This window comes from Saccostrea echinata, unplaced genomic scaffold (genome assembly GCF_033153115.1).
Source record: "Saccostrea echinata isolate AGI-Se365-2 ecotype Australia unplaced genomic scaffold, CSIRO_AGI_Sech_v1 ptg000018l, whole genome shotgun sequence".
In the NCBI taxonomy this organism is placed as follows: Eukaryota; Metazoa; Mollusca; class Bivalvia; order Ostreida; family Ostreidae; genus Saccostrea; species Saccostrea echinata.
The window spans coordinates 5801115-5823257 of NW_026889767.1; the positions used below are offsets into that span (position 1 = coordinate 5801115).

Sequence of the window (22143 nt, forward strand, 5' to 3'; positions counted from 1 at the left end):
ATATATTTTTCTATAAAATAATCATTACAAATAAGTGTGCATCATTGGATTAAATTTCATTTGCCAAAAAGTATAGTAATCAGAAATTTATAATATTTTTAATGAAATTTTTAATACACAATTGTTTTTAAGGAGTCAGTGAATGAGCTGATCAGAGAACTGGAACGTTCAACGACCCATTTTGTGAGGTAGAGGCCCATACTCTAAGGTTAAGAAATATACTTCAAGGGCCACACTAATTTAATTTATTGTTCGTCGGACGTTTGATGAAAAAAAGTACGAGCGGACAAGCGGTTAAATAATATTATTACTTTTTTGTAGGCAAATTTTTAGGAGCGTGAAAAAATTTGAGCGGACATTTATATTTTTTCTGCTTTGCATAGTAAACAGATTTAAGATATGAAAAATAGAGCGGAAATGGAATAGAAAATAGCACAGAATTTCCATGGTGCGGGAAATTGAAATTAATATTATTTGTATAGTTTTGTTTAAATACGAGTACGCAGGTCAGACGAACGAAAAATTTTATTGGCGTGGCCAAGATTAAAACTACATGCAGTTTTCAAAGCCTAACTCATTTTCTGCTATAGCTATTTAATAAGTTAACTAACGTAAATATTTTATACTTCTAGGTGCATAAAACCAAACGAGGATCCAAAGAGCAGTTCGTTTGACAAAGTGGTTGTTAGAAAGCAGTTGAGATACAGTGGAATCTTGCAGATGGCTAAACTTCGAAATCACGGACTTTCTGTTGAGATAACAATAAAGAATTTCATGGAAAGGTTTGTAACTTATTTACCAAAGTCGTAAAATGTTTAGAATAGCATAAATCATGGCGATCTCTGATAAAGATATGAAAAATATAGTCATATAAATTTTAAAAATAATTAGGCTTTTGCTACCTCCACAAAAACGCAGTCATTTTTCATCATTTTTCAACTTAATCTATCTACTCGCCTATTTGCAAGATATCTTAAAAATGCAAGTGTACAATCATATTTTTCCTTGAGAAGTTGACATATAGAGTAGATTCCAATGCAGATTCCGTAAAACAGAGGTAAATAAATGCAGTTTTCCCTGTTTATCACCACTGTTGTATAAACATATCAAAGAGGCTCGAGGGTATCAACAAATATTTGGCTGGCATAAGTAGAGTTATGAGTAGAGTTGCGGAACAATAAATAAATGTCTTTCATTGTTACATAAAGATTGATAATAATTATCTTATTTGAGAAAAACAAATGCTCTATGAGTTCCTTGTAATTTTCTTTTAATACAAAAAAACACCTCTTATGCGTTTTCTTTTTTTTTTTTCACCGCCTCTGCTTTATTTTATGTTTGCAACTTTGAACAGGAGTTATAACATTTAATTCAGATATTCATATTTTGCTTAGGTACATCAACCTCATTCCAGATCTGCATGCAGAACCAACTAGGGAAGATGTAGAATCCTTACTTCAAAATGCACTTCCATCTGAAATGCAAGATTGCTTCCAAGTTCGAGACCACAAGGTATATATATATATAATGACTTATGTACCATAAAATCCCACATATGATCTTGGCCTTTGACATTAGCAATGACTCTAAAATGATTGAGTAGAACTTTTGTACAAGTACATGTATTTGCTTGCCTAGTCCTTTAAACTAGATATTTGACATAAATATTCATTGCAAAACTTACGGGAAGCAAAATAGTACTCTCTCTCTCTCTCTCTCTCTCTCTCTCTCTCTCTCGATATATATATATATATATATATATATATATATATATATATATATATATATATATATATATATATATATATATATATATATATATATATATAATTCAAATATATCGAATTTGTCTTCAGTTCGGTTTGTACAATCATTTTTTTGTGACAAAGTATTTATCATTTTATGAAAAAAATGCTTATCTAGGATTGTGTTTGTATTGTTTCAATAGACTTTTGAGCTTGATTATTGTTTGTTATCTCCATATTTCAAAAATAGAATGTTCTTATATATCATTTTACTTTGCACGTAGTCATAACTTTTGTACATTTGATTTTGTCTGATATTGTAAATCAGATTAAAGGTTTTTTAGTGTTTGAAGAAACCATTTATATGTAAGAGCTCATTTTTTAAACAAAAAAATGTTATTTATATGAACTTAAATTATAAGCCAAGTTAACACAAGCACCTGCTTTATTTCATGATGTACATTGATGAATGTTCTTCTATGCATTGCTAAAATTCTTGATTTGCTATGGAGTATTATGTTAATTTATTAATTGATTCTTTGTAGATTTACGTCGCATGCGTTTTAGCTAAATAGTAAAGCAACATATATACCCATTTCTTTTTAAAAGATCTTGAATTAGAAAATTACATTGAAATATGTACAGATAAAATGCTATAAAAAGGCACTGAAAGTGAAAATATTGAAAATAATATTTTGTCGACTTTTATATCTAATAGATAGTTTTGGTTTACTAGGGTAAAACATTATCCTAGTATGTGATATATTACGATATTATTCTGGCGATTATATTGTAAAATAATTTTATTAACCTCTGAAAAAGTTACTGACAAAAATGATTCCAACAGTGTTGATAAAAACTTTTTAGCAAATGGTTACCCCTTTATCCCGTGGATATCACTGATAAGATATTTTTTCATACACCACTGCTTTGACGTCACGATGGTTTTGCATGAAAGTGATGAAGTAAAATAATGTGAATTCATGTATCAAAACATAGTACATTGATAGTAATGTATAAAACATGTGATAAAAATAATCTCCCATAATTTGTGGTTGGATATGCTTTTTATCTAACTCCTTGTGTGTTTTTATCAAATACAAACAACTCATTGGGTAAAAATCATATCCAAACACAAATCATGGGAGATCCTACATATATCTGGACACTGTATGATCCTACAAAAAAGTTTAAATTTTTTTTTAAAAAAATCATTAAGGAATTTGTTTCACAGCTGTACAGATGAATGGTATGTCAAAAATTATCTTGCAATGTTTTTTTTTATGTATGCTAGGTCTTCTTGAAAGAGGAGGTAGATATGTACATGGAGAAAGAATTGATTAAGATCAGAAGAAAATGCGAGGATAAAACAGTACGTCAAAATAGAAGAAGTGGAAGACAGTTGAAATTCAAAAAAAGAGAAATTCAAGAGAATGAAGTTATTGCTGCGGGAAGTGTATGTTTATTTATGTATATTATTTTGCTTGCCTAAAGTACAAAAATATAATGCTTTGAGGATTAAGAAAACCTTATGGTTTATATGCTGCACTAATGATGTACATTGAGTTTATTTCCCTGGCAGGGCAGGTCTGAAAAAAAATCTCTTCCTGCTTCTTTATCTGGTTGGCTATAGTACTTTGCAGTATCTGCATATATCATCTGTAATCATTAGATATATGATATGCAACTTTTCTATACCTTTCAAAGCGATATTATAATTCTATCCCCGCAAGTTTTGCACAGATTGTTCATTTATTTAAAAATAATTAATATTCACTTAACATTAAGGAAAACAACGATGAATTATGAATTTCAATTTGTTAGCATCAACGTATAATCTAGATTTTTATTTGGAAAAAAAGAAAGGAAAACTTATCTTTTAAAAAAATAAATAAGGACACTATCATTACTTGAAAACGTCCACTTGCTTTATGTTTCAAATATTTTACACATTGTGGTACTCGAAATGAAACGATGTACCTGTAGAATATTGCAACAATTTTATTTATTTCAAAAGTGTTACTTATTACAGAATCTTTGGTATATGTTAACGGTAGATGCAAAGTAGTTTTTTAGCTGAAGGTTTATGTGACTTTAATGTTGCACTAATTGAATTCCAAGTTTACTACTGGGAACGGAATAATGAGAATTTATTTTCCATTCAGATGTTTTTGATTACATGTATATTTAACATGCTTTTTGGGAATGCTTTTCATTTTGCTTTCCATGCCCCATTTATTGTTAAGATGTATTTGCAAATTTAAAAAAAATAATAAAATATAGCAGGAAGATATGTGTAATTGATTACTCATTACTTTTGAGAAATACAGCACACGAGATAATAATTAAACATAATCAGAAACGAACATAAGTATAAAAATAAGTACACCCATACTCACCCATATATCAGCATTGAAATAAATAATTTATTATTTACGTCACTCAAACAATAAGTAAAATAAATAAATAAATATTTGTGTTGAGTATGTATTGATATTTCATATTCTTTTTCTGTATAAGGATTTAGAAAATGAAGACAATGAACAGACGAATGTAAAATATTACCACTCAAACGATAATGCAACAGACACGGAAAACAACGAGGTAAATGATATATATTTTCAGTTCTTGTATTCATATTATTTTCAGTGCTATGCTGCTTATAATATGTAAGGAAATGCTACTGAAATGAGGAGTGCTTTGATAGACTTTGGACTTATTTGATATATTATAATGATTTATTTTAATCAAAACTCCATTTTTGTGCTTTTGCTATTTCAAATAAAATTTTGCAATGTACATTCAATTATTATTATTTTTTTTTTTTTTTTTTTTTTTTTTTTTGCAAGATAGACATACATAGAATTGTTTTTATGCCCCTGGATCGAATGATCCCGGGGATATATTGTTTTTATGCCCCTGGATCGAAAGACCCCGGGGTATATTGTTTTTGTCCTGTCTGTCTGTTTGTCTGGCTGTTTGTCTGTCTGTCTGTTGTCAACTTTAACCTAGCCAATAACTATTGCGCTGTCAAGGGTAAGGCTTTAATATTTGACATGAGTGTTCATTATTTCTATTGGTACAGAAATGTTTGATCATGTGACCTCAACTGTGACCTTTGACCTGCATTGAAAAACATTAACATTGGCCATAACTATTGCACTGTAGTCTACCTCCCACTCAAGAATTTTGTTACCATCGGGGGCAAAGTGTTACACAAACACATATTGTTTTAATTTATAATGAAATGAAAGACCAAAAGTTTTTTTCCTTCCTTTAGGCATATGAATCACCTATTCCAAGGAATAATGAGATGCATTCCAAGTTAAAAGCAAAGTAAGATGAATTTATACTAATTGTTTAACATATATGACATGTATTTCATTATTATATTTACCTTTTTTTTTTTCTTTTTTTTTCTTTTTTTTTGGGGGGGGGGGGGTCATTTCCGTGAAGTAATATTTTTTGTTATTTTGAAAAAAAAAAAGGTTTTAATGTCATATGGGATCCGCGTTTAAAGGCTGTTAAAAATTGGCGGACGGAGCTCCTCATACTTTCCTTTTTAAAAATTATTTCATGTTTTGTTTGTTTCCAGATTATACTGCAATGTGACAAAATTTAAATTGATAAGTTTTCAATGACCTACTGGGTTACTATTGTGTAAAAATTATTAATTTTGTCATCATAAATGACAATGTTTTGAAGTTATATGCTGTCTAAAAGGCGACGTCGGGCGATCATGAGGGGGTAATTATCATTCAATAGTGTGTTGAGCGGGGGATAATTTCTGTCAATACAGTAAAAAGATGGACATTATGGAATTACGACCACGTGTTTCGGACACTGTTTATATACATGACCAAAGTAGAAGAATGACTGGGCTGGTTATCCAATGGAAAAGGCGCTTGGTAGACCAAAAAAGATGGCAACAACTTTAAACCCAGGAGCTAGATATCAAACATAGAGACATGTATACGGCAATCTGGGATCCTGGACTTAAGAATTGCCTCTTTTAAATAATTCCTTTTTTTTCCAACATTCATCATGTACTCTTTTATGTATAGAAGTCATTGGATTAGCAAGCGATTCAATTGAATTCGAAACTGATTCATGACAATATCATTGCTAGCATTTACACCATCTGGTGCTTGATACTAATTTTATGTTTTATCGAAAAAAGTGTTAGATAGCTTGAGAAATATACTTCCAACCTATGCATGTTAAAAACCAAAAATAAAAAAACAAAATAAAAACAAAAACAAAAACTTATCAAATTCAAAATTCGATCAGAGGAACTTCTAAAAATGGATTTTTTAATATTTAACCAGACCCTATAAAAATAATATGTATTAAAACGCGTATAAATATGGCGTATTCAGTGTTCCGACTTAAAGTGTTTGGGGGATGAAGAAATAAGATAAAATGTGTCCTTTTTTGCCTAGAAATTATTTTTTTGTCATTAAGCTATCTGATATCTAAAGAGTTGCTTTTTTCTACTGTGCAATTAATTTCTCAGAAATGATATGCAAATTGCTTCTATTTTTATTAATCATAACCTTTCTCTGGATATTAAAAGAGTTATCTACTTACGCACAGTAGCGGGGTCCCCTTTTTACACCTCTGTTTTATCTGTTATTTATAAGCATACGGCATTTTTTTTCATTATGTATAACGGAGTTTTTCTAATTACAGCATTATATATTTATAATGAATGATATAAGATATCAAAAATACGAGCCGATTTTCAACACCTATCACACTTTATAAAATCCAGAAAGTTTTCCCCTGAAGAGAGTGTGGTTTCTCTATCATATGAACATGGGAGGGGACAATTAAATAAGATACTTTAAAAAGAAGATCGAGAGAATTATATAGATTAACAAATTCGGTAATTTTATAATCAAAATAAGAAAGCAATTCTTATAATTCTGTGTCAAATATTTTCTTTTCTATCATGTATGATTTATTAACGTTCTTTTTTCTCAGGGAGTTGTGCTATTTATCGTGAATGTATTTTTTATAACAGTGTTTTGGCATGGTGAAATTACCAGTTTATGAAATTTACATAATTCACTGTAAAGAAAAATATTTAATGTAGTACGACAGAAATTAAAAAAAAAAAAACAAGAGGCCCAAGGGCCTTAACGGTCACCTGAGTATAATACAACAATTTAGAAGTTAAATACACTGATAGATGAAGCATTGTTGCCCTAGAGCAAGAAAAGTAGGAAGATCAGGATCAACAAAATAATTAGTCTAGTATTCAGTATCAACTCATAAATTAAGTTCTAATCTGTCCCCCACTTAACACTATCACCATGCAGACTATTAAAAAACTATTAGTGCTTCTGTACTGTTTTTAAACCCATATTAAGACCTCTAGCATTGACCTCTCTTATGGTCTTTGAAGAACTTTTAACAAGATAAGTTATTTTTGTCTCATTTTTATTTATCTATTACTTACAGGTCTATCTGATTACTAAAACTAAGAAAGTACTTTTTTAATTATACGATAAACATTCTTGCATAATTATTTTATTCTATTAACCTTTCAAATACATTATTTACAGTGATTAATTATCAAAGATGAATGGAAAAGGGGAATAACTTCTCTCAGTAGAATACAAATTAATAGAGCCCTGCTCAGGACCGGAATGCTTAGACGAATGGGCCAGATGTTTAAAAATCTGGTAGAAATACGCTTACTCATATCATTTAAACTTTTACTCAGTTTGCTTCCGATATGCCCAGAAGCAGAGAAGAATTTCACAGGTACAATGCATTTCACTACAGATTCATCAAAGCCTTACATGTACATGTACCCTAACACCAGAACCCAAGACCAAGGGTCAAGAAATTTACAAATTTGGAAGAGTTACCCTCATCATCATAACTATGGACTTCAAAGAATTAACACTTTTCTACTATATTATCAAAAGCCCCCCCCCCCCTCGTTATGCTAGAACCCCTGACCCTAGGACCACAAGATTTAAAAATTCTGTTCGAAGCACCCATTTTCATCATAGCTAAGCAATTTATTTATCAGCTCAACACTATTCTAAGAAGCAGACAGGATTAATTAATGATTAATTAATAGAATTAATGCTTTTTCACTATATAACACCAGAGCCCCCCCCCCTCCTCAAGAACCCCAAAAACTGAGACCATATATTTAAAAATTTTGGAAGAGGCATCCTTGTCTATCATAATCATGCACTTAGTTTGTTTAAATAATCTCCAGTAGCAGAGAAAAAGATTTTCAAAGAATCAATGAATTTTCACTATATAATCAATAGAGCCCCGCCCTAACACCAGAACCCCTGACACTGGGGCCATGAAATTCACAATTTTTGAAAAGGCATCCTTATGTATCATAACCATGCACTTAGTTTGTTTAAATAGTCTCCAGTAGTAGAGAGGAAGATTTTCAAAGAATCAATGCATTTTCACTATATAATCAATAGAGCCCCACCCTAACACCAGAACCCCTGACCCTGGGGCCATAAAATTCACAATTTTTGAAAAGGCATCCTTATGCATCATAACCATGCACTTAGTTTGTTTAAATAATACCCAGGAGCAGAGAAGAAGATTTTCAAAGAATTAAAGCATTTTCACTATATAATCAATAGAGCCCCGCCCTAACACCAGAACCCCTGACCCAGGGGCCATGGCTTTCACAATTCTGGAAGAGGCCTACCTCCTCATCATAAATATGTACTTAGTTTATCACCTTAATGCCCAGGAGTAGAGGAGAAGATTTTCAAAGAATTAATGCATTTTCACTATATAGTTGATAGAGCCCCGCCCTAACACCAAAACCCCTGACCCTGGAGCCATGAAATTCACAATTTTGGAAGAGGTACTCTTGCTCATTATAACTATGTACTTTGTTACTTTATTAAATATCCAGAAGCAGAGAAGAATATTTTCAAAGAATTAATGCATTTTCAGTATATAATCAATAGAGCCCCGCCCTAACACCTGAACCCCTAACCCTGGGGCCATGAAATTCACAATTTTTGAAAAGGCACTTTTGCTCATCATAACTATGTACTTAGTTCCTTTATTTAATACCCAGGAGCAGAGAAGAAGATTTTCAAAGAATTAATGCATTTTCACTATATAATCAATAGAGCCCCGCCCTAACACCAGAACCCCTGACCCTGGGGCCATGAATTTCACAATTTTGGAAGAGGCACTCTTGCTCATCATAACTATGTACTTAGTAACTTTATTTGATACCAGGAGCAGAGAAGAAGATTTTCAAAGAAATAATGCACTTTCACTATATGATCTATATAGCCCCACCCTGGGGCCAGAACCCCTAACCCTGGGGCCATGAATTTCACAATTTTGGTAGAGGGCTCAGTGCTTATTACAATGATGCCAACAGTTTGACTGCTTGATGTCCAGGAGTAAAGAAGAAGATTTTTAAAGATTGCATTATTTTTGGTGGTTTTAGCCCCACCCCTCAGGCCCCGGGGGGGCATGGACCATGAAATTCACAATTTTTGTTCCCCTTCACCCATAGATGCTATATTCTAAATTTGGTTGAAATTGGTTAAGCGGTTATAGAGAAGAAGTTAAAAATGTTCAAAAGTTAACGCACGACGGACGACGCACGACGACGGACGAAAACAGATAGCAATAGGTCACTTGAGTGACTCAGGTTACCTAAAAATAGAACTATATAATAATCACAATGAACTAAAAATAAAGTTCTTTATTTACAAAACTTTGACAATATAATGTTATAATAAGATGAGCCAAACAAGTCCGTACTGACTGATATATAACTGAGTACGCTTTTACTGCGAGGTAGCACGTTAACTGGGGACATTTAACCATGACGATACAAATCCACTTGTTATGATTTTATACCGGCCATAAAAAGGTTAATTGGATGTAAACAAAGCCAACCAAGAGATTCAAAACCAGATACTTTTAATTAGAAAATATACATGTAGAACACAAGGCTTTTCAAGAAAGATATTTTTACTTAATATTTATACATATAATATAAATAAAATATTTTGAAACTCGACTCTGAAAAAAAACCTGTGTTCAGTGCTTCTAAAAGCTGTAGAGTGTGCACCTGTCACTGACTTCTTTTAATATTCATGAAAATCAATGTAAATCATATACGGTACCAATTTTGATGCACCAGATGCGCATTTCGACAAATTATTCTCTTCAGTGATGCTCAAGCCGAAAGGTTGGGAATCCAAAATTTAAATAAAAAGAATTGGAAGAGCTGAAAAAAGTGCCAAAGACTGGAGCCAAATACGTCGAAGGATCAGAGTTATGCATGAGGGAGATAATCCTTAATTTTGAAATAAATTTCTAAATATTACCACGGCGATGAAATATATATCCGTATTTTCAAGCTAGTACCGAAGTACTTGGTTACTGGGCTGTAGAGACCCTTGGGGACTAACAGTCCACCAGCAGAGGCCTCGACCCAGGAGTCATAATATACTGAAACGCAAAAGAAACGCAACATCATATTTTAGGGGGAAATATTACATATAAGATATAATTTTGTATCTAAAAAGTAAGGATATTTTCAACATTGTAAATATCGGTAATTTAACTGTTGAATAATTTTCATACCATAACTGGAAGTTAAGTTTGAGTCCACTTAACAGAAATCAAAAATTGCATGTTTAACAAAACATTTTGGCAATAATATGGGGGTTGAAGGGTTTGTATCTGTTCATCATAAGTAATGCAGCAATGTTCCGGAAAAAAAAATTCCCCTTTCTTTTCCGCAAGCGATGCCAAGGCTTCCTGAAAATGACTTTAAGTTCGCATTTCCATTGCTCTAGCTGGAAAATCTCAAAAATAAAGGTGATGGAGAGTTGCAGATGCAAATATGACCCACATCACGCCTAAAGAGGTTCATGCGTATCATTAGCATAAATAACAGTCCTTGGACCGGAAGTCCAAGGGTTACTACACTGAAATTGGCTAGAGAAAATTCGACCTCATCATATGAAAAACCGGCATTTAAAAATGGCAAAAAATATTTCTGTCGCTCAGATCTCGAGATTGATGAACCTATTGCATCGTAGAAATCAAGCTGCAACTGTTGTGCATGGCAGTCTTGCACGCTGTAACTGAATGGGCGGGGTGGGGGGTGTTTTAACAATCATGTGTTACTTTCTAAAGTTATAAGATAATCATTTAACAAATTTATCAAATTCATGATGTTTTTAAATCGAGTTTTAGCTTAGTGTATTCATTTTTGAAAATCATTAGATAAAAAATTCAAATATTTGTAGATTACTGCTTGTTGCGTTTCTTTTGCGTTCAGTATATAAATCATATACGGTACCAATTTTGATGCACCAGATGCGCATTTCGACAAATTATGTCTCTTCAGTGATGCTCAAGCCGAAAGGTTGGGAATCCAAAATTTAAATAAAAAGAATTGGAAGAGCTGAAAAAAGTGCCAAAGACTGGAGCCAGATACGTCGAAGGATCAGAGCTATGCATGAGGGAGATAATCCTTAAATTTGAAATAAATTTCTAAATATTACCACGGCGATGAAATATATATCCGTATTTTCAAGCTAGTACCGTTACTGGGCTGTAGAGACCCTTGGGGACTAACAGTCCACCAGCAGAGGCCTCGACCCAGGAGTTATAATGTAAATCATATACGGTAACAATTTTGATGCATCAGATGCGCATTTCGACAAATTATGTCTCTTCAGGGACTCCACATCCAAACGCAGCTTTGTATGTTGTGTATACCCATTCTTTGACATTTTCAGATGTTGAATCAAACAATGAAGATATCTGTTAGTCAATTTAATTCGCAAGGTTTTAATTTAAGTTCAAAATTTGACAAGTAACAGGGTACCACAGATAAGCCTTATTGAGACTTGTTCTTTATTCTTAGATGCAGCGATGAAATATTTTGCATTGTTAAGAAACCAAACGAAGAATGAATTTATTATATTTCTAAAAAAAAAAATCAAGAACCCCTTTCTATATTTAATAGCAATTAAATGTTTCTTTTATTTTCTTATCAAAACACATAGAGGTATACAAGGGAAAAAACTATAACTCTTCATGCTCATGTTTCTTAGCGGACATTTTAATAGTTGATGGAATTTGAAGAATAATGACCAAATTAATCAATTTGATACACAGAGGAGTGTTAAAACACACGAGAGATAAACAAAAACTTTGATTGCGAGTTTCACAAATCAATTGTCTTAAGTTTGTAAACTTTGCAGAAAATAAAGAAAATTTTGTGTTTAAAAAGGAATTTGGGAAGTCTTTCATAATATTTTAAGAACTTGATCTATCAAGCAAAAATAATAACATTGAGCCTCTTATCTTACAGGTTTTGGGATAGGTTTAAAGTAATGGACAGGGAAAGAAAACAGAATGATGTCCATTCGCATACAAGTTTTCGAATTATTAAGGTTCTGGTGTATTTTTGTTTGTTCACAATTTTCCTGTCATCCATGGTCATTCAAAAAATCAGTCTTGTGATGGCAACTTCAAAACTGAGAAATAACACAGAGCCGACTCAAAATTCTACTGGAAACGAGACGTATAACGAAATGGTACTTATAGCTAAAAATATTCATGCGATTCTTTAAGCTAGTTCAAAATTATAATACTCACTCAGTACATAGTTAAGCCTTTGTAATGTATATATATATTTTTTAGTCTTCAGCTTCTGGGGCACACAATCTTCTTTTAGTGATTCCTATATGCACACCGTACATTCTTAACTTCCTTGCAAGCTGTTGGAAAGTCTTCTTTGGAAATATGAATCGGCCTAGTTTTGGAAGTGTATTAATGGTAAGTATGGCAAACAATTGTAATATATTTTGATTTTTCAGTATTTATTTGAAATATGTCCTTGGAAAATAGCGCTAGAGCATTTTGTCTTCTTTTCAGTCTATAAACAACTTTTTGTCAGAAAGAAGTTGTGCATTTTGCAGTAATATTTATCAAAAACAATTATTTCATTGCAGTGTGTTATAATTGAAGCCTTTCATTCCATCGGACTATGCATACTTGTATTTCAACTTATGCCTGACCTTGGAGTTGTTCAAAGAATATGCATACTTAGTGCTATTGCAATTGTCCCAAGTCTTTTGAAACCGTTTACGGTTAGGGAACAAAGACTGGTTAGAAAACAAATAACAACGTGTAGAAAAGTAACAATTATTATTTTTGATGTCCTTGCAATTATCATTCAGGTTTCTGTCATTCCTATTTTGCTTCTTCCAAAAACAGATCTTTTACCTGAAACACTTCAAACTGCAATAGCTAAGTATGAGAGAGGTATGCCAGGAGTATTTGAAGACATTTCTTACAATTCTTTTATGTATATCAAAGTTTTTGCAGCTTTCCTTTTCACTTCTTTGTCATGGTGGGAAAATTTTGCTGCTGACAAAGGATGTTTTTCCAAAATTTTTCAGAGAGGCATTAATAAAGTCAAATACGAGTTGCAAGAAAGCAGACCGTATTTTGGCATTATCGTTTCATTAACGAAGATAGCAATGACGGTTTTATCGGCAAGCCTTCTTGTTGGAGATCAAACAGAACTTCTGAATTCTGAATTTTGGTCAACAATAACAAACTACGATAATGTTGGATTTTTCTCTGATATAATTGCCCTCGTTATATCCGGATTCGTCGGATACTATGTCGCATACACGGCTTGTAAACTACGGATGCAAATATTTTCGTTTTCCATACCTTGTCTGATTTCTACTCCGATCTTCATTACACTAATGGCATATTATTGTGATGACAGCGAAAGCATTCTTTCAGTGATATCCTCGATTAATATAGATATTGCCTGTGAACATAATCATGAAATAGCAAACAACTGGCTTCACCTTACAGTCACTGCAGCTTGGCTTTTATCAATGTACTGGATTGGCCAGCACATTTGGTTTCCCTCGCAAGAGAGAATTGCTAAGATAGAACGGTAAGAGAAGGACGATAAGAATTAGTCATATTCTAATACTACAAAATTAATTGAATAATAAGCAAATGAACCATTATTATTGAAAAAGAAAATCACTGATTTGCATCTGTGTTCTGTCAGCCTGTTTGTCAATCCCTTATATTGCGGAATTCTAATGGAGCAACATTTGGTGATGAATAGAAGGCGGCTAGTAAGAGAAATACCAAATATGGAAAAGACAAACATCAAGAAAGAAGAGGACAGCGATACGAGAAAAAACATCATTGGCCAGGAAGAACATCATTCGGAGGAAGAAAGGTATAGGCAATTCTTTATTAAGGTAAGGGTCACAGAAGGGGATCATTTTACATGTAAAGATATAGGAGGAAAATCTTTATTATTATTATAATTATCATCATCATCATCATAATTATTATCCCCCCAAGGTCAGTATTACTGACTTGAATTAAATCTATAGATAAGCATCCTCAAATCGTGAAAATTAAAGTTGATTTGAATCAATGCTTCCGTGGAAATACGGAAAAAGAATTTTAAGATTTCTTTCATCAACAACAACAGGGTCCTGATCAGTTTTATTATTATAAAAAAAAAAAGCTTCAGGTAGTGCAGATTTGAGCAATTTAATAGGAGATCGAGATTTCAAATTGTAATTAATAAAAACAATATTGGGAACAACGTTCTGTCAGAGACCTCTGGGCCAATATGCAAGCATCTTATGTAGCGCACATTCAACTTTCCTCAGTTCATGGTCCCTAGGCCTAGGGAAAAGATGTAATAGAGATGAGTTATCTACATAAGAATATGTAGAAAAAAAGAATTAAACGCTAAAATCGGGGATTATATTTTACAGAATGCATGTATAGAAGGGGAAAAACCACAATAGAAAAAAGAAAAAGAAAAATATGTTAGTCATGACAATTTTTAGGCATCCACATTTTTGTGTTTAAGTCATGAACCATCTGAGCTATGATTGGATCACATTATGGTGTAAGAAGTTTTCATAGGAAGGAAGATGGAAAATCCTTGTTAAATTTGTATAATTTTTTTTTAAAGGAAAAAAAAAACAGGACCGAAGTCCTCAGATTAGTCTTGTGGTCCATGGAAACTTATAAAAGTAGCTAAATTCTTAAACAAATACTTAAGTAAAGTGAATATGTTTTATTTAAACAGTCATAAGACATCATTAAGTTTTGTTTCTTGTTATATTGTATAAAAACCTAAGTGAAAGGACAGAAAATATTTATCCACGAGTCTTCGCATGCGCTACTTTGTGGCACGAAACTCTTAATGAAATGAAGCAATTGCTAAAATCCTTATATAGGTAAGTCAAACAAGTGTTTTCACAATTTTATTATTTTGAGAAGGAAATTGATTTCAGTTTATTTCAAAAGAGTATTCCTTTTTTGACATTTTTTTCCCCTCTTTATGAAAGTAATTTTTAATTTTTAATTCGGTACCAGTTACTGTAGCTGTAAAATAGACACGCACAATGGCAGTTTCTCAATTTGACTGACAAATTGTCATTACATTCCTTAAAATATTTCCAACAAGCGTAAGAAGTTAAATATAATTTAAGTCTACCGTTTTTAACATTCAGACCTGTGTAAAAAAAATTAGTCTCTTTGATTAAGATCCCCATATAAAATATTAAAGGCAGTTATTTTTTCATGAATTGTAGAGTCGACAAGGACCAGTCTGGAAGGAAAGAAGGAGATCAAGACTACTACGAGTTTGAAGGTTATGCTTCTGGGGGAAAAAATTGATTTTTCAGCATTTTTGTGTTCAAAAAATGACATAAAGTATTTTTTCTTTTGCGCAAATACGTCTTTATTTTCTAAAATTCAAAGGTAAAAAACGATTACTTAAGAAATTACTGTCTAGCAATTTTTTTTAAGATGTAATCAATTACTTTGCTCGCGTGATAATTTGCATGAACTCCGAAGGCAGGTTTTCCTCGTGTTTAAATGTTAACCTGAACCTTGATTCGGTGAAAAAAAAATTCAATAATGAGAAATTTCGACAGGCCCCACCCATTAATTACTAAGCAAAAACAGCGAGAAAGCATGGAGTTGTGAGGCTTGCTTTATGAGGATATAAAGCTATTACCTTATTTGTTGTTTAATCTCGGTTTAAGATACTTAAAATGTAAATATTAGCCTTTACAAATTTCTGCTCATGAAATGTAAAGATAACGAACAGTGATTATTCTAAAAGTCCATTTAAACAATGCAATTTTTGAGCTCGGACAATGAAAAAGATGTTGGATTAGATACCGTAGAAGAGTAAGCATCTCCTGCTGACACAACCACCGTGTGTGCCTTGTCATGTTCAGGTACAAAATTTAGTGTGCAAATGATCGCCTTACAATGTGTATGAAAGATGTCAATCAACATTCGCAAACAATGTCACTGATCGACCATGGAATTTGCGACATTTTGACTTTAAAACGAGAATGTTGATATCCTAATACCATCAACTTATTTGTCAGCAGCCTCCATAGCATAAGAAGTAGTTTGTAAGTAGAACATGCACTGGATTTTAATATTTTATTTTGCGAGGATGTTTTAATATTTTTCTTTTTCTAGCACATATTCTTTTTGACGACGCATTCCAGAAAAATGATGTGAATGATTTTGTAAAGAATTTTGCTTCTGTTATGAATGAAACCGTTAGGTAAGTATTTAGATTTATACAAAACAAATAAGATGATAATTAAGAGTACATGTAATATCTGATGGTTTTGGACCCGTTATAATTTTTATTAAACAATTCTTCCTGGGAACATATATACTTTTTCTTTAAATACAAAACCCTAAATTCAACAAGGCGTGTTTCTTACATGACAAGGCAAGAAAAACATCCAAGGACTTTGATATCTTTTTTTTTTTCAAACCCCCTTGAGTTTTTTTATCCTATGAATGCATGTCAAAAATTACAATGTACTATTAATTATCTATTTTTATAAAAAAAACATTTGTATGCATAGAGTTGAACTTCACTTGTTAGAAACTCAATTTTAAAGCCAATGTATATTGTATGCAAACTTAAGATATTTTAATGATTTTTGTATATGGGTCTACACTTAAGACTTACGAATCAAGTGTTTTGCTCTTAAAACTTTCACAGATTTGTGGCTTTTGAGTCCATATATGATTACTTGCCTTAATTATAAGAGGATCCAAACTAAACATGTTTACTTACCTAGGAGAGTTAGTAATGCCTATTCAATACCCTCAATATTTTTGTTATAACAGTCTGTCATGGGTAAAAAAAAATACTTGCATTATTTGATAAAAAAAAATGTTTAATAAAGTTTGTCATTTACATGTATAATTTCCTTTCCACCATAATTTAAGAAAATGAAAGAAAAAAGGATTATCACTAAAAATAAAGAATTTAAATAAAATCCGTAAGCAGGTATGTTAAAAAAACATTCAGATATTCTGACTTGACATTATCTGTGATACTATATGAACTCAAAGTAAGTTACATGACATCAACTTTAGAACTAATGTATTTTTAATATTTGTATTTAGAGATTTAATTAATTTTCTGAAAATCATTAAAATCAAAGAAACATTAACAAGAATTTTTTATTCTCTTATGCTATCTGCACCTTTAGTTAAATGCTCAAATCGATGACGTCATAACTGTTTATCGAGATTTGAGAGGTAAATATGAGGTGTTAAGAGAATCTGGTTAAGAAGGTATGTAAAAGGTATGTAAAAAGATACGTAAAATGGGAGTTTAGAATCAAATGTCGTGATTATTATTTTGGATTGTATACGATTAACATTTGTTTACCTGGTAGCCTGATTTAATTTCACCAGTTTAATATCTTATGAGAGCTAATCAGTTGTTTACTAGTACCGGTCGGTTTTTTCTTTGTAATTTATGACGACAAAAATGCAAAAAATACATACTTAGCAGAATACTTTAAAAATATGGTTATCAAGATCGAAAGCGTGACTGTGCTCTATAAAACCTGGAAAGCGCTCCTAGTATCGTGGGGTAAACACATGAGGAAGAAAATCCTCGGAATATATGAATAAAAAACTAAACATCGGGTAAGTTTTCATGCAAATATGTGAAATATTTTTTTTTCACTGACAGGACAGTAGGATGTTTTTCCGTTATTTTTCTTTACTTACAGAAGTCATAAAACCCAAAGGTAATGTCTTTGCTAGGGATATTTTCTATTTATAACAGTCAGGTGATGCCATCAAGGGGCTGCACTTCTTGTCATTAGTCTCTTTGAGGTCTATACAATCGTTTACAATAGTTTATGTTTTGTTGGTGTTCTTAATAATTTATCAAAGCTACGATTTTCAAAAAATGTCTAAATTTCCCAAGAAATGAATTGAGTGTGTCCTTAACATACCTGCGTATTGCTCACACTTTATTTTAAACTGAGGATTAAGTTTGCATCTGTGCCATTGAAATTATTTATACAGTTCAGTAGTTGTTACATGTATAAGAAAAATACATTTTGAATGCAGATATTGTTAAAGAGATATATGCGTTCATTTTTAAAATTGAAAATTTTTGTATGCTCGATTTTATCCCCTTTAATTTCATATCAAAATACACATGATTTTTTTATGCAGTGCCGTCCATGCAAAGGCCACCAAACTGGAAAAACCTGTAATAATCTGCACAGTATATGGAGCCCAAATCGTATATAAAATGCCTGGGGGAAATCTTATGTTCATTCATCTGAAAGATAAAACAAAAATACGAAACAAAAAAAGATGGTCGCAGGTAAAATTAGTACCACTGTATTGGATGATGTGTATGAACGTACATGTAATGATTGCAAATAATATAGAATTCATTTAAGGACATCTGTAACAAACCGGAAAAAAATCAAATGCACGGAATGGAATATATTTTTAAGACTTTTTTTGGTTTTAAATGACACAAATATAAACACAAAATTCCCAAAGTAATAAAAAATTGAAATTTTTCCAGGATGTTCAAAATTCTCTTTTTTCGATTAAAACAAATTTTATCTCTTTCTCTAACATTGTTGTGAAATCGTCGTTAAAATCAGACTTTTTATTTATTATTTATATTTATTTCACTTGTATAAAAAATCTCTAGACAATCTTTTTTTATTTGTTTGTTTGTTGTAAGTGGATTAAAGACATAGGTTTAACACATCCTATTACATGCGCATATATATATATATATATATATATATATATATATATATATATATATATATATATATATATATATATATATATATATATATATCTTTACAACAGGTGATGTACATGTATTATTTGCTTGCTTATCGCTTGAGCATCGAAACCATCGAAATGCAAACTCACAGAGAAAGCAAGAAAACATTCGAGGAACTCCTTAAACCAAGAGTATTGTTTTCTTCATTAAAAAAATAATTAATTATGTCTCTTTGTTTTAATGTGATCAACACTTTATCTATAAGTAATAAAATTGCCTCATGTCTATCATTAAAGGACTGCCATTTACATTGCTTAATGCCTGGTTATATTGAAAGCAAGCGCACAAAAGTAAACTTCCATTATCAATCTTGATGCAGGCAAACAACACATTTCTCCTTGCCTTAGATGGAGACGTAGATTTTTCACCAGGTTCCTTGAGGATTCTTGTAGACAGAATGAGAAAGGAAGACAGAGTTGGAGCTTCATGTGGCCGTATTCACCCAATTGGCAGTGGTATTCTTCTTTTTTGAAATAGCAATGAAAGTTATAATGTTGAACACAAACATTTTAGGTTTTCACTTTATTCCTCTTTTTTCTTATATCCAGATACGAAGCTCTTGAATAGGTAAAGTTAAGAAATCTCTACCATTTTTATACTTGGTTGTGATAATCAGATACTATAATTATTTGGGGGTTTTCAGTAAAGATGATGGAGGTATATTCTGTTCGGACGGATTTTTAGCACTTCATTTGCACTTAAATGTCTATAATTTATTCTTTTTTCATCTTAATTCAGCTAATTTTACGTAGTTCGAAATGCATCGTAGAAAATCAAAGGTTACAATATGGACATGATCATAACATGCATTACATCGGGTTCACAGTTGGTATCAATTTTAGGTCCCATTGTTTGGTATCAAAAGTTTGAGTATGCAGTTGCCCATTGGCTTCAGAAAGCGACAGAACACGTTCTGGGATGTGTGCTGTGTTCTCCTGGGTGCTTCAGTCTTTTCAGAGGTTTCGCCTTAATGGATGATAACGTAATGAATAAATACACACAATTACCAACAGAAGCATCACACCACCTCATGTATGATCAAGGTATGTTTTCACCTTTATACCTCGCAGTTCAAAGATCTTCAGGTAATTAATGCGATTTTACAATTGCATGACAAGACTTAAAAGCTTGAAATATGATTCTGCATTTCATGTACGACACAAAATTAAGACTATTAAAACAGATATATTGCTTAACAGGTAGGTTGAGCTTTCCCAAAAATAATAAACTGCAACCTATGTAATCACTTCGCTGAACTAGGGAGATATGACGTCATAATGGAATATGACGTCAAATAATTGCAATGTGTGCTGTCATGACGATTTAATAAACTGCAAGTAAAATGTTGGCACATTTTTGTTAAATCCATATATGTTTATTGCAGTTTTAGACTCAAGAGTGAAGATGTGATCTATTTCTAACAATACTTTGAGTTATATTCAATATAACATCAAAGAGCAAACTCTGAATTGTTTCCATCTTTCGTGTCAGTGGTTAGAGGTGAAATTAACTATGTATCTGATAAGAGGCTTGCGCAAATGATTGAAATGAATGTACATATTTAATTGAAATCCATGAAAGGTGCATAATCAGCTATGAAAAACAGAATCAGTAAATTTAAGCAATATAACTACAATGTAACATCATTCACCTGACTGGCTTACTTGTACTTTTTTTTAAATTTTGTTTCTTTTCTTTTTTTTTTTTTTTTTTTTAAGTTTAATCTCGAACAAAATATAAAGCCTGAGTCTTTTGCGGGTATATGGGATACGGTTGATTGGTTCTATTCGATTTACCTCCGCTTTACTGTTCTCTTCCTCTGAATTTAATATATGATATAACTTTTGGTTATGTTACAATATTTTTTTTGGGATTATCAGGGGAAGACAGGTGGCTATGTACGTTACTTCTACAACAAGGCTACAGAGTTGATTATGCAGCAGGAGCAGATGCCTTTACATATGCTCCAGAGGGATTTAATGAATATTTCAAGCAAAGAAAAAGATGGGGTCCTTCAACTCTTGCCAACATTATGTCTCTTCTACAAGATTGTAGAAATACAGTCCAAGCTAATGCAAATATAAGTTGGCTGTACATTTTTTATCAAGGTGTGTTTCTCCACATGGATTGCAATACAAGAGAGAGAGAGAGAGATTGTGGAATTTTGGATGGATATTAATTTTAAAAAAACGAAAGACTCAAAAATCCGACTATTATCAATAAATATTGTTTATTCCTTAATATTCCTATACTTTTTTCCTTTTTACCTTGTCAAAGTTCACATAAGACTCCAAAATCAGACTTTTCAATTAATATAATCTGTTCCTTTTTGTTCCATGTAAAATCATTCCTTTTATCTTGTAAATGAATATGCTATATGTGCAATTTGTGTTTATAACTTTTTTGACCCAAATTGCAGGATCATTACTGGTTGCCACAATAGTAGGACCGGCTACAATTTTGATGATGATTGCTGGTGCTTTTGTGGCAGTATTCAAAATTGATCTGCTAACGTCGTACATTGCTTCTCTTGCTCCTGTAATCCTCTTTTTCGTTATATGTCTAACTTGTAACTCAAACATTCAGCTACTTGTAGCACAGCTTCTAAGTGGAATATACGTTATAATCATGATCGTTGTCTTAGTGGGTGTGATCATAACCGCTGTCACTGAATCGCCTTTCCATCCAAGTGTCGTATTTCTTTGTGGAATCATAGCCATTTTTGTGATAGCTGCACTATTTCATCCAAGAGAATGGGACAATCTTTTGTTCGGATTATTATACTTTGTGCTGGTACCATGTGGTTTTCTCGTCTTGATAATATACTCATTATGCAATTTAAATGATGTTTCCTGGGGAACACGAGAAAGTGGGAAGATGAAGGGGAAAGACACGGAAAAGAAAGATATAGTTTCCAAAATACTTTCACCCTTTCGGAAGTTTAAAGGAAATGTTTCAAAACCATATGTGTCTGAAGATGATGTAGAACGATTAGTTGCAAAATTGATTGAAGGAAATAGTCATACCAAAGACTCTAAAACAACCAAAGATGATCCAGATGAAGTCGTTGTTGGTAGAGAAAAAATAAAGAGCGATAAAGACACAATTAGAAAACAAGTATGCATATTTTATTCGTATTTTTTAGTTATAATACCTGTTGCAGCTTACCGCCTTTAAGGAAAA

General features: G+C 32.0%; 1 protein-coding gene across 1 annotated transcript in view; it reads left to right on the forward strand.

The window, feature by feature from the left end:
- Positions 1-22143, forward strand: part of LOC133189469 (chitin synthase chs-2-like) — a 37500-nt gene that overhangs the window by 10213 nt on the left and 5144 nt on the right. The window contains exons 11-26 of the mRNA XM_061324838.1: positions 133-188; positions 633-782; positions 1395-1512; positions 3040-3201; positions 4266-4349; positions 12977-13713; positions 13834-14063; positions 14902-15034; positions 15392-15450; positions 16299-16386; positions 18321-18474; positions 18984-19091; positions 19280-19415; positions 19803-20003; positions 20841-21068; positions 21380-22077. Coding sequence (XP_061180822.1) covers positions 133-188; positions 633-782; positions 1395-1512; positions 3040-3201; positions 4266-4349; positions 12977-13713; positions 13834-14063; positions 14902-15034; positions 15392-15450; positions 16299-16386; positions 18321-18474; positions 18984-19091; positions 19280-19415; positions 19803-20003; positions 20841-21068; positions 21380-22077 — 3342 coding nt within the window. The remainder of the gene's footprint in view (positions 1-132; positions 189-632; positions 783-1394; positions 1513-3039; positions 3202-4265; positions 4350-12976; positions 13714-13833; positions 14064-14901; positions 15035-15391; positions 15451-16298; positions 16387-18320; positions 18475-18983; positions 19092-19279; positions 19416-19802; positions 20004-20840; positions 21069-21379; positions 22078-22143) is intronic.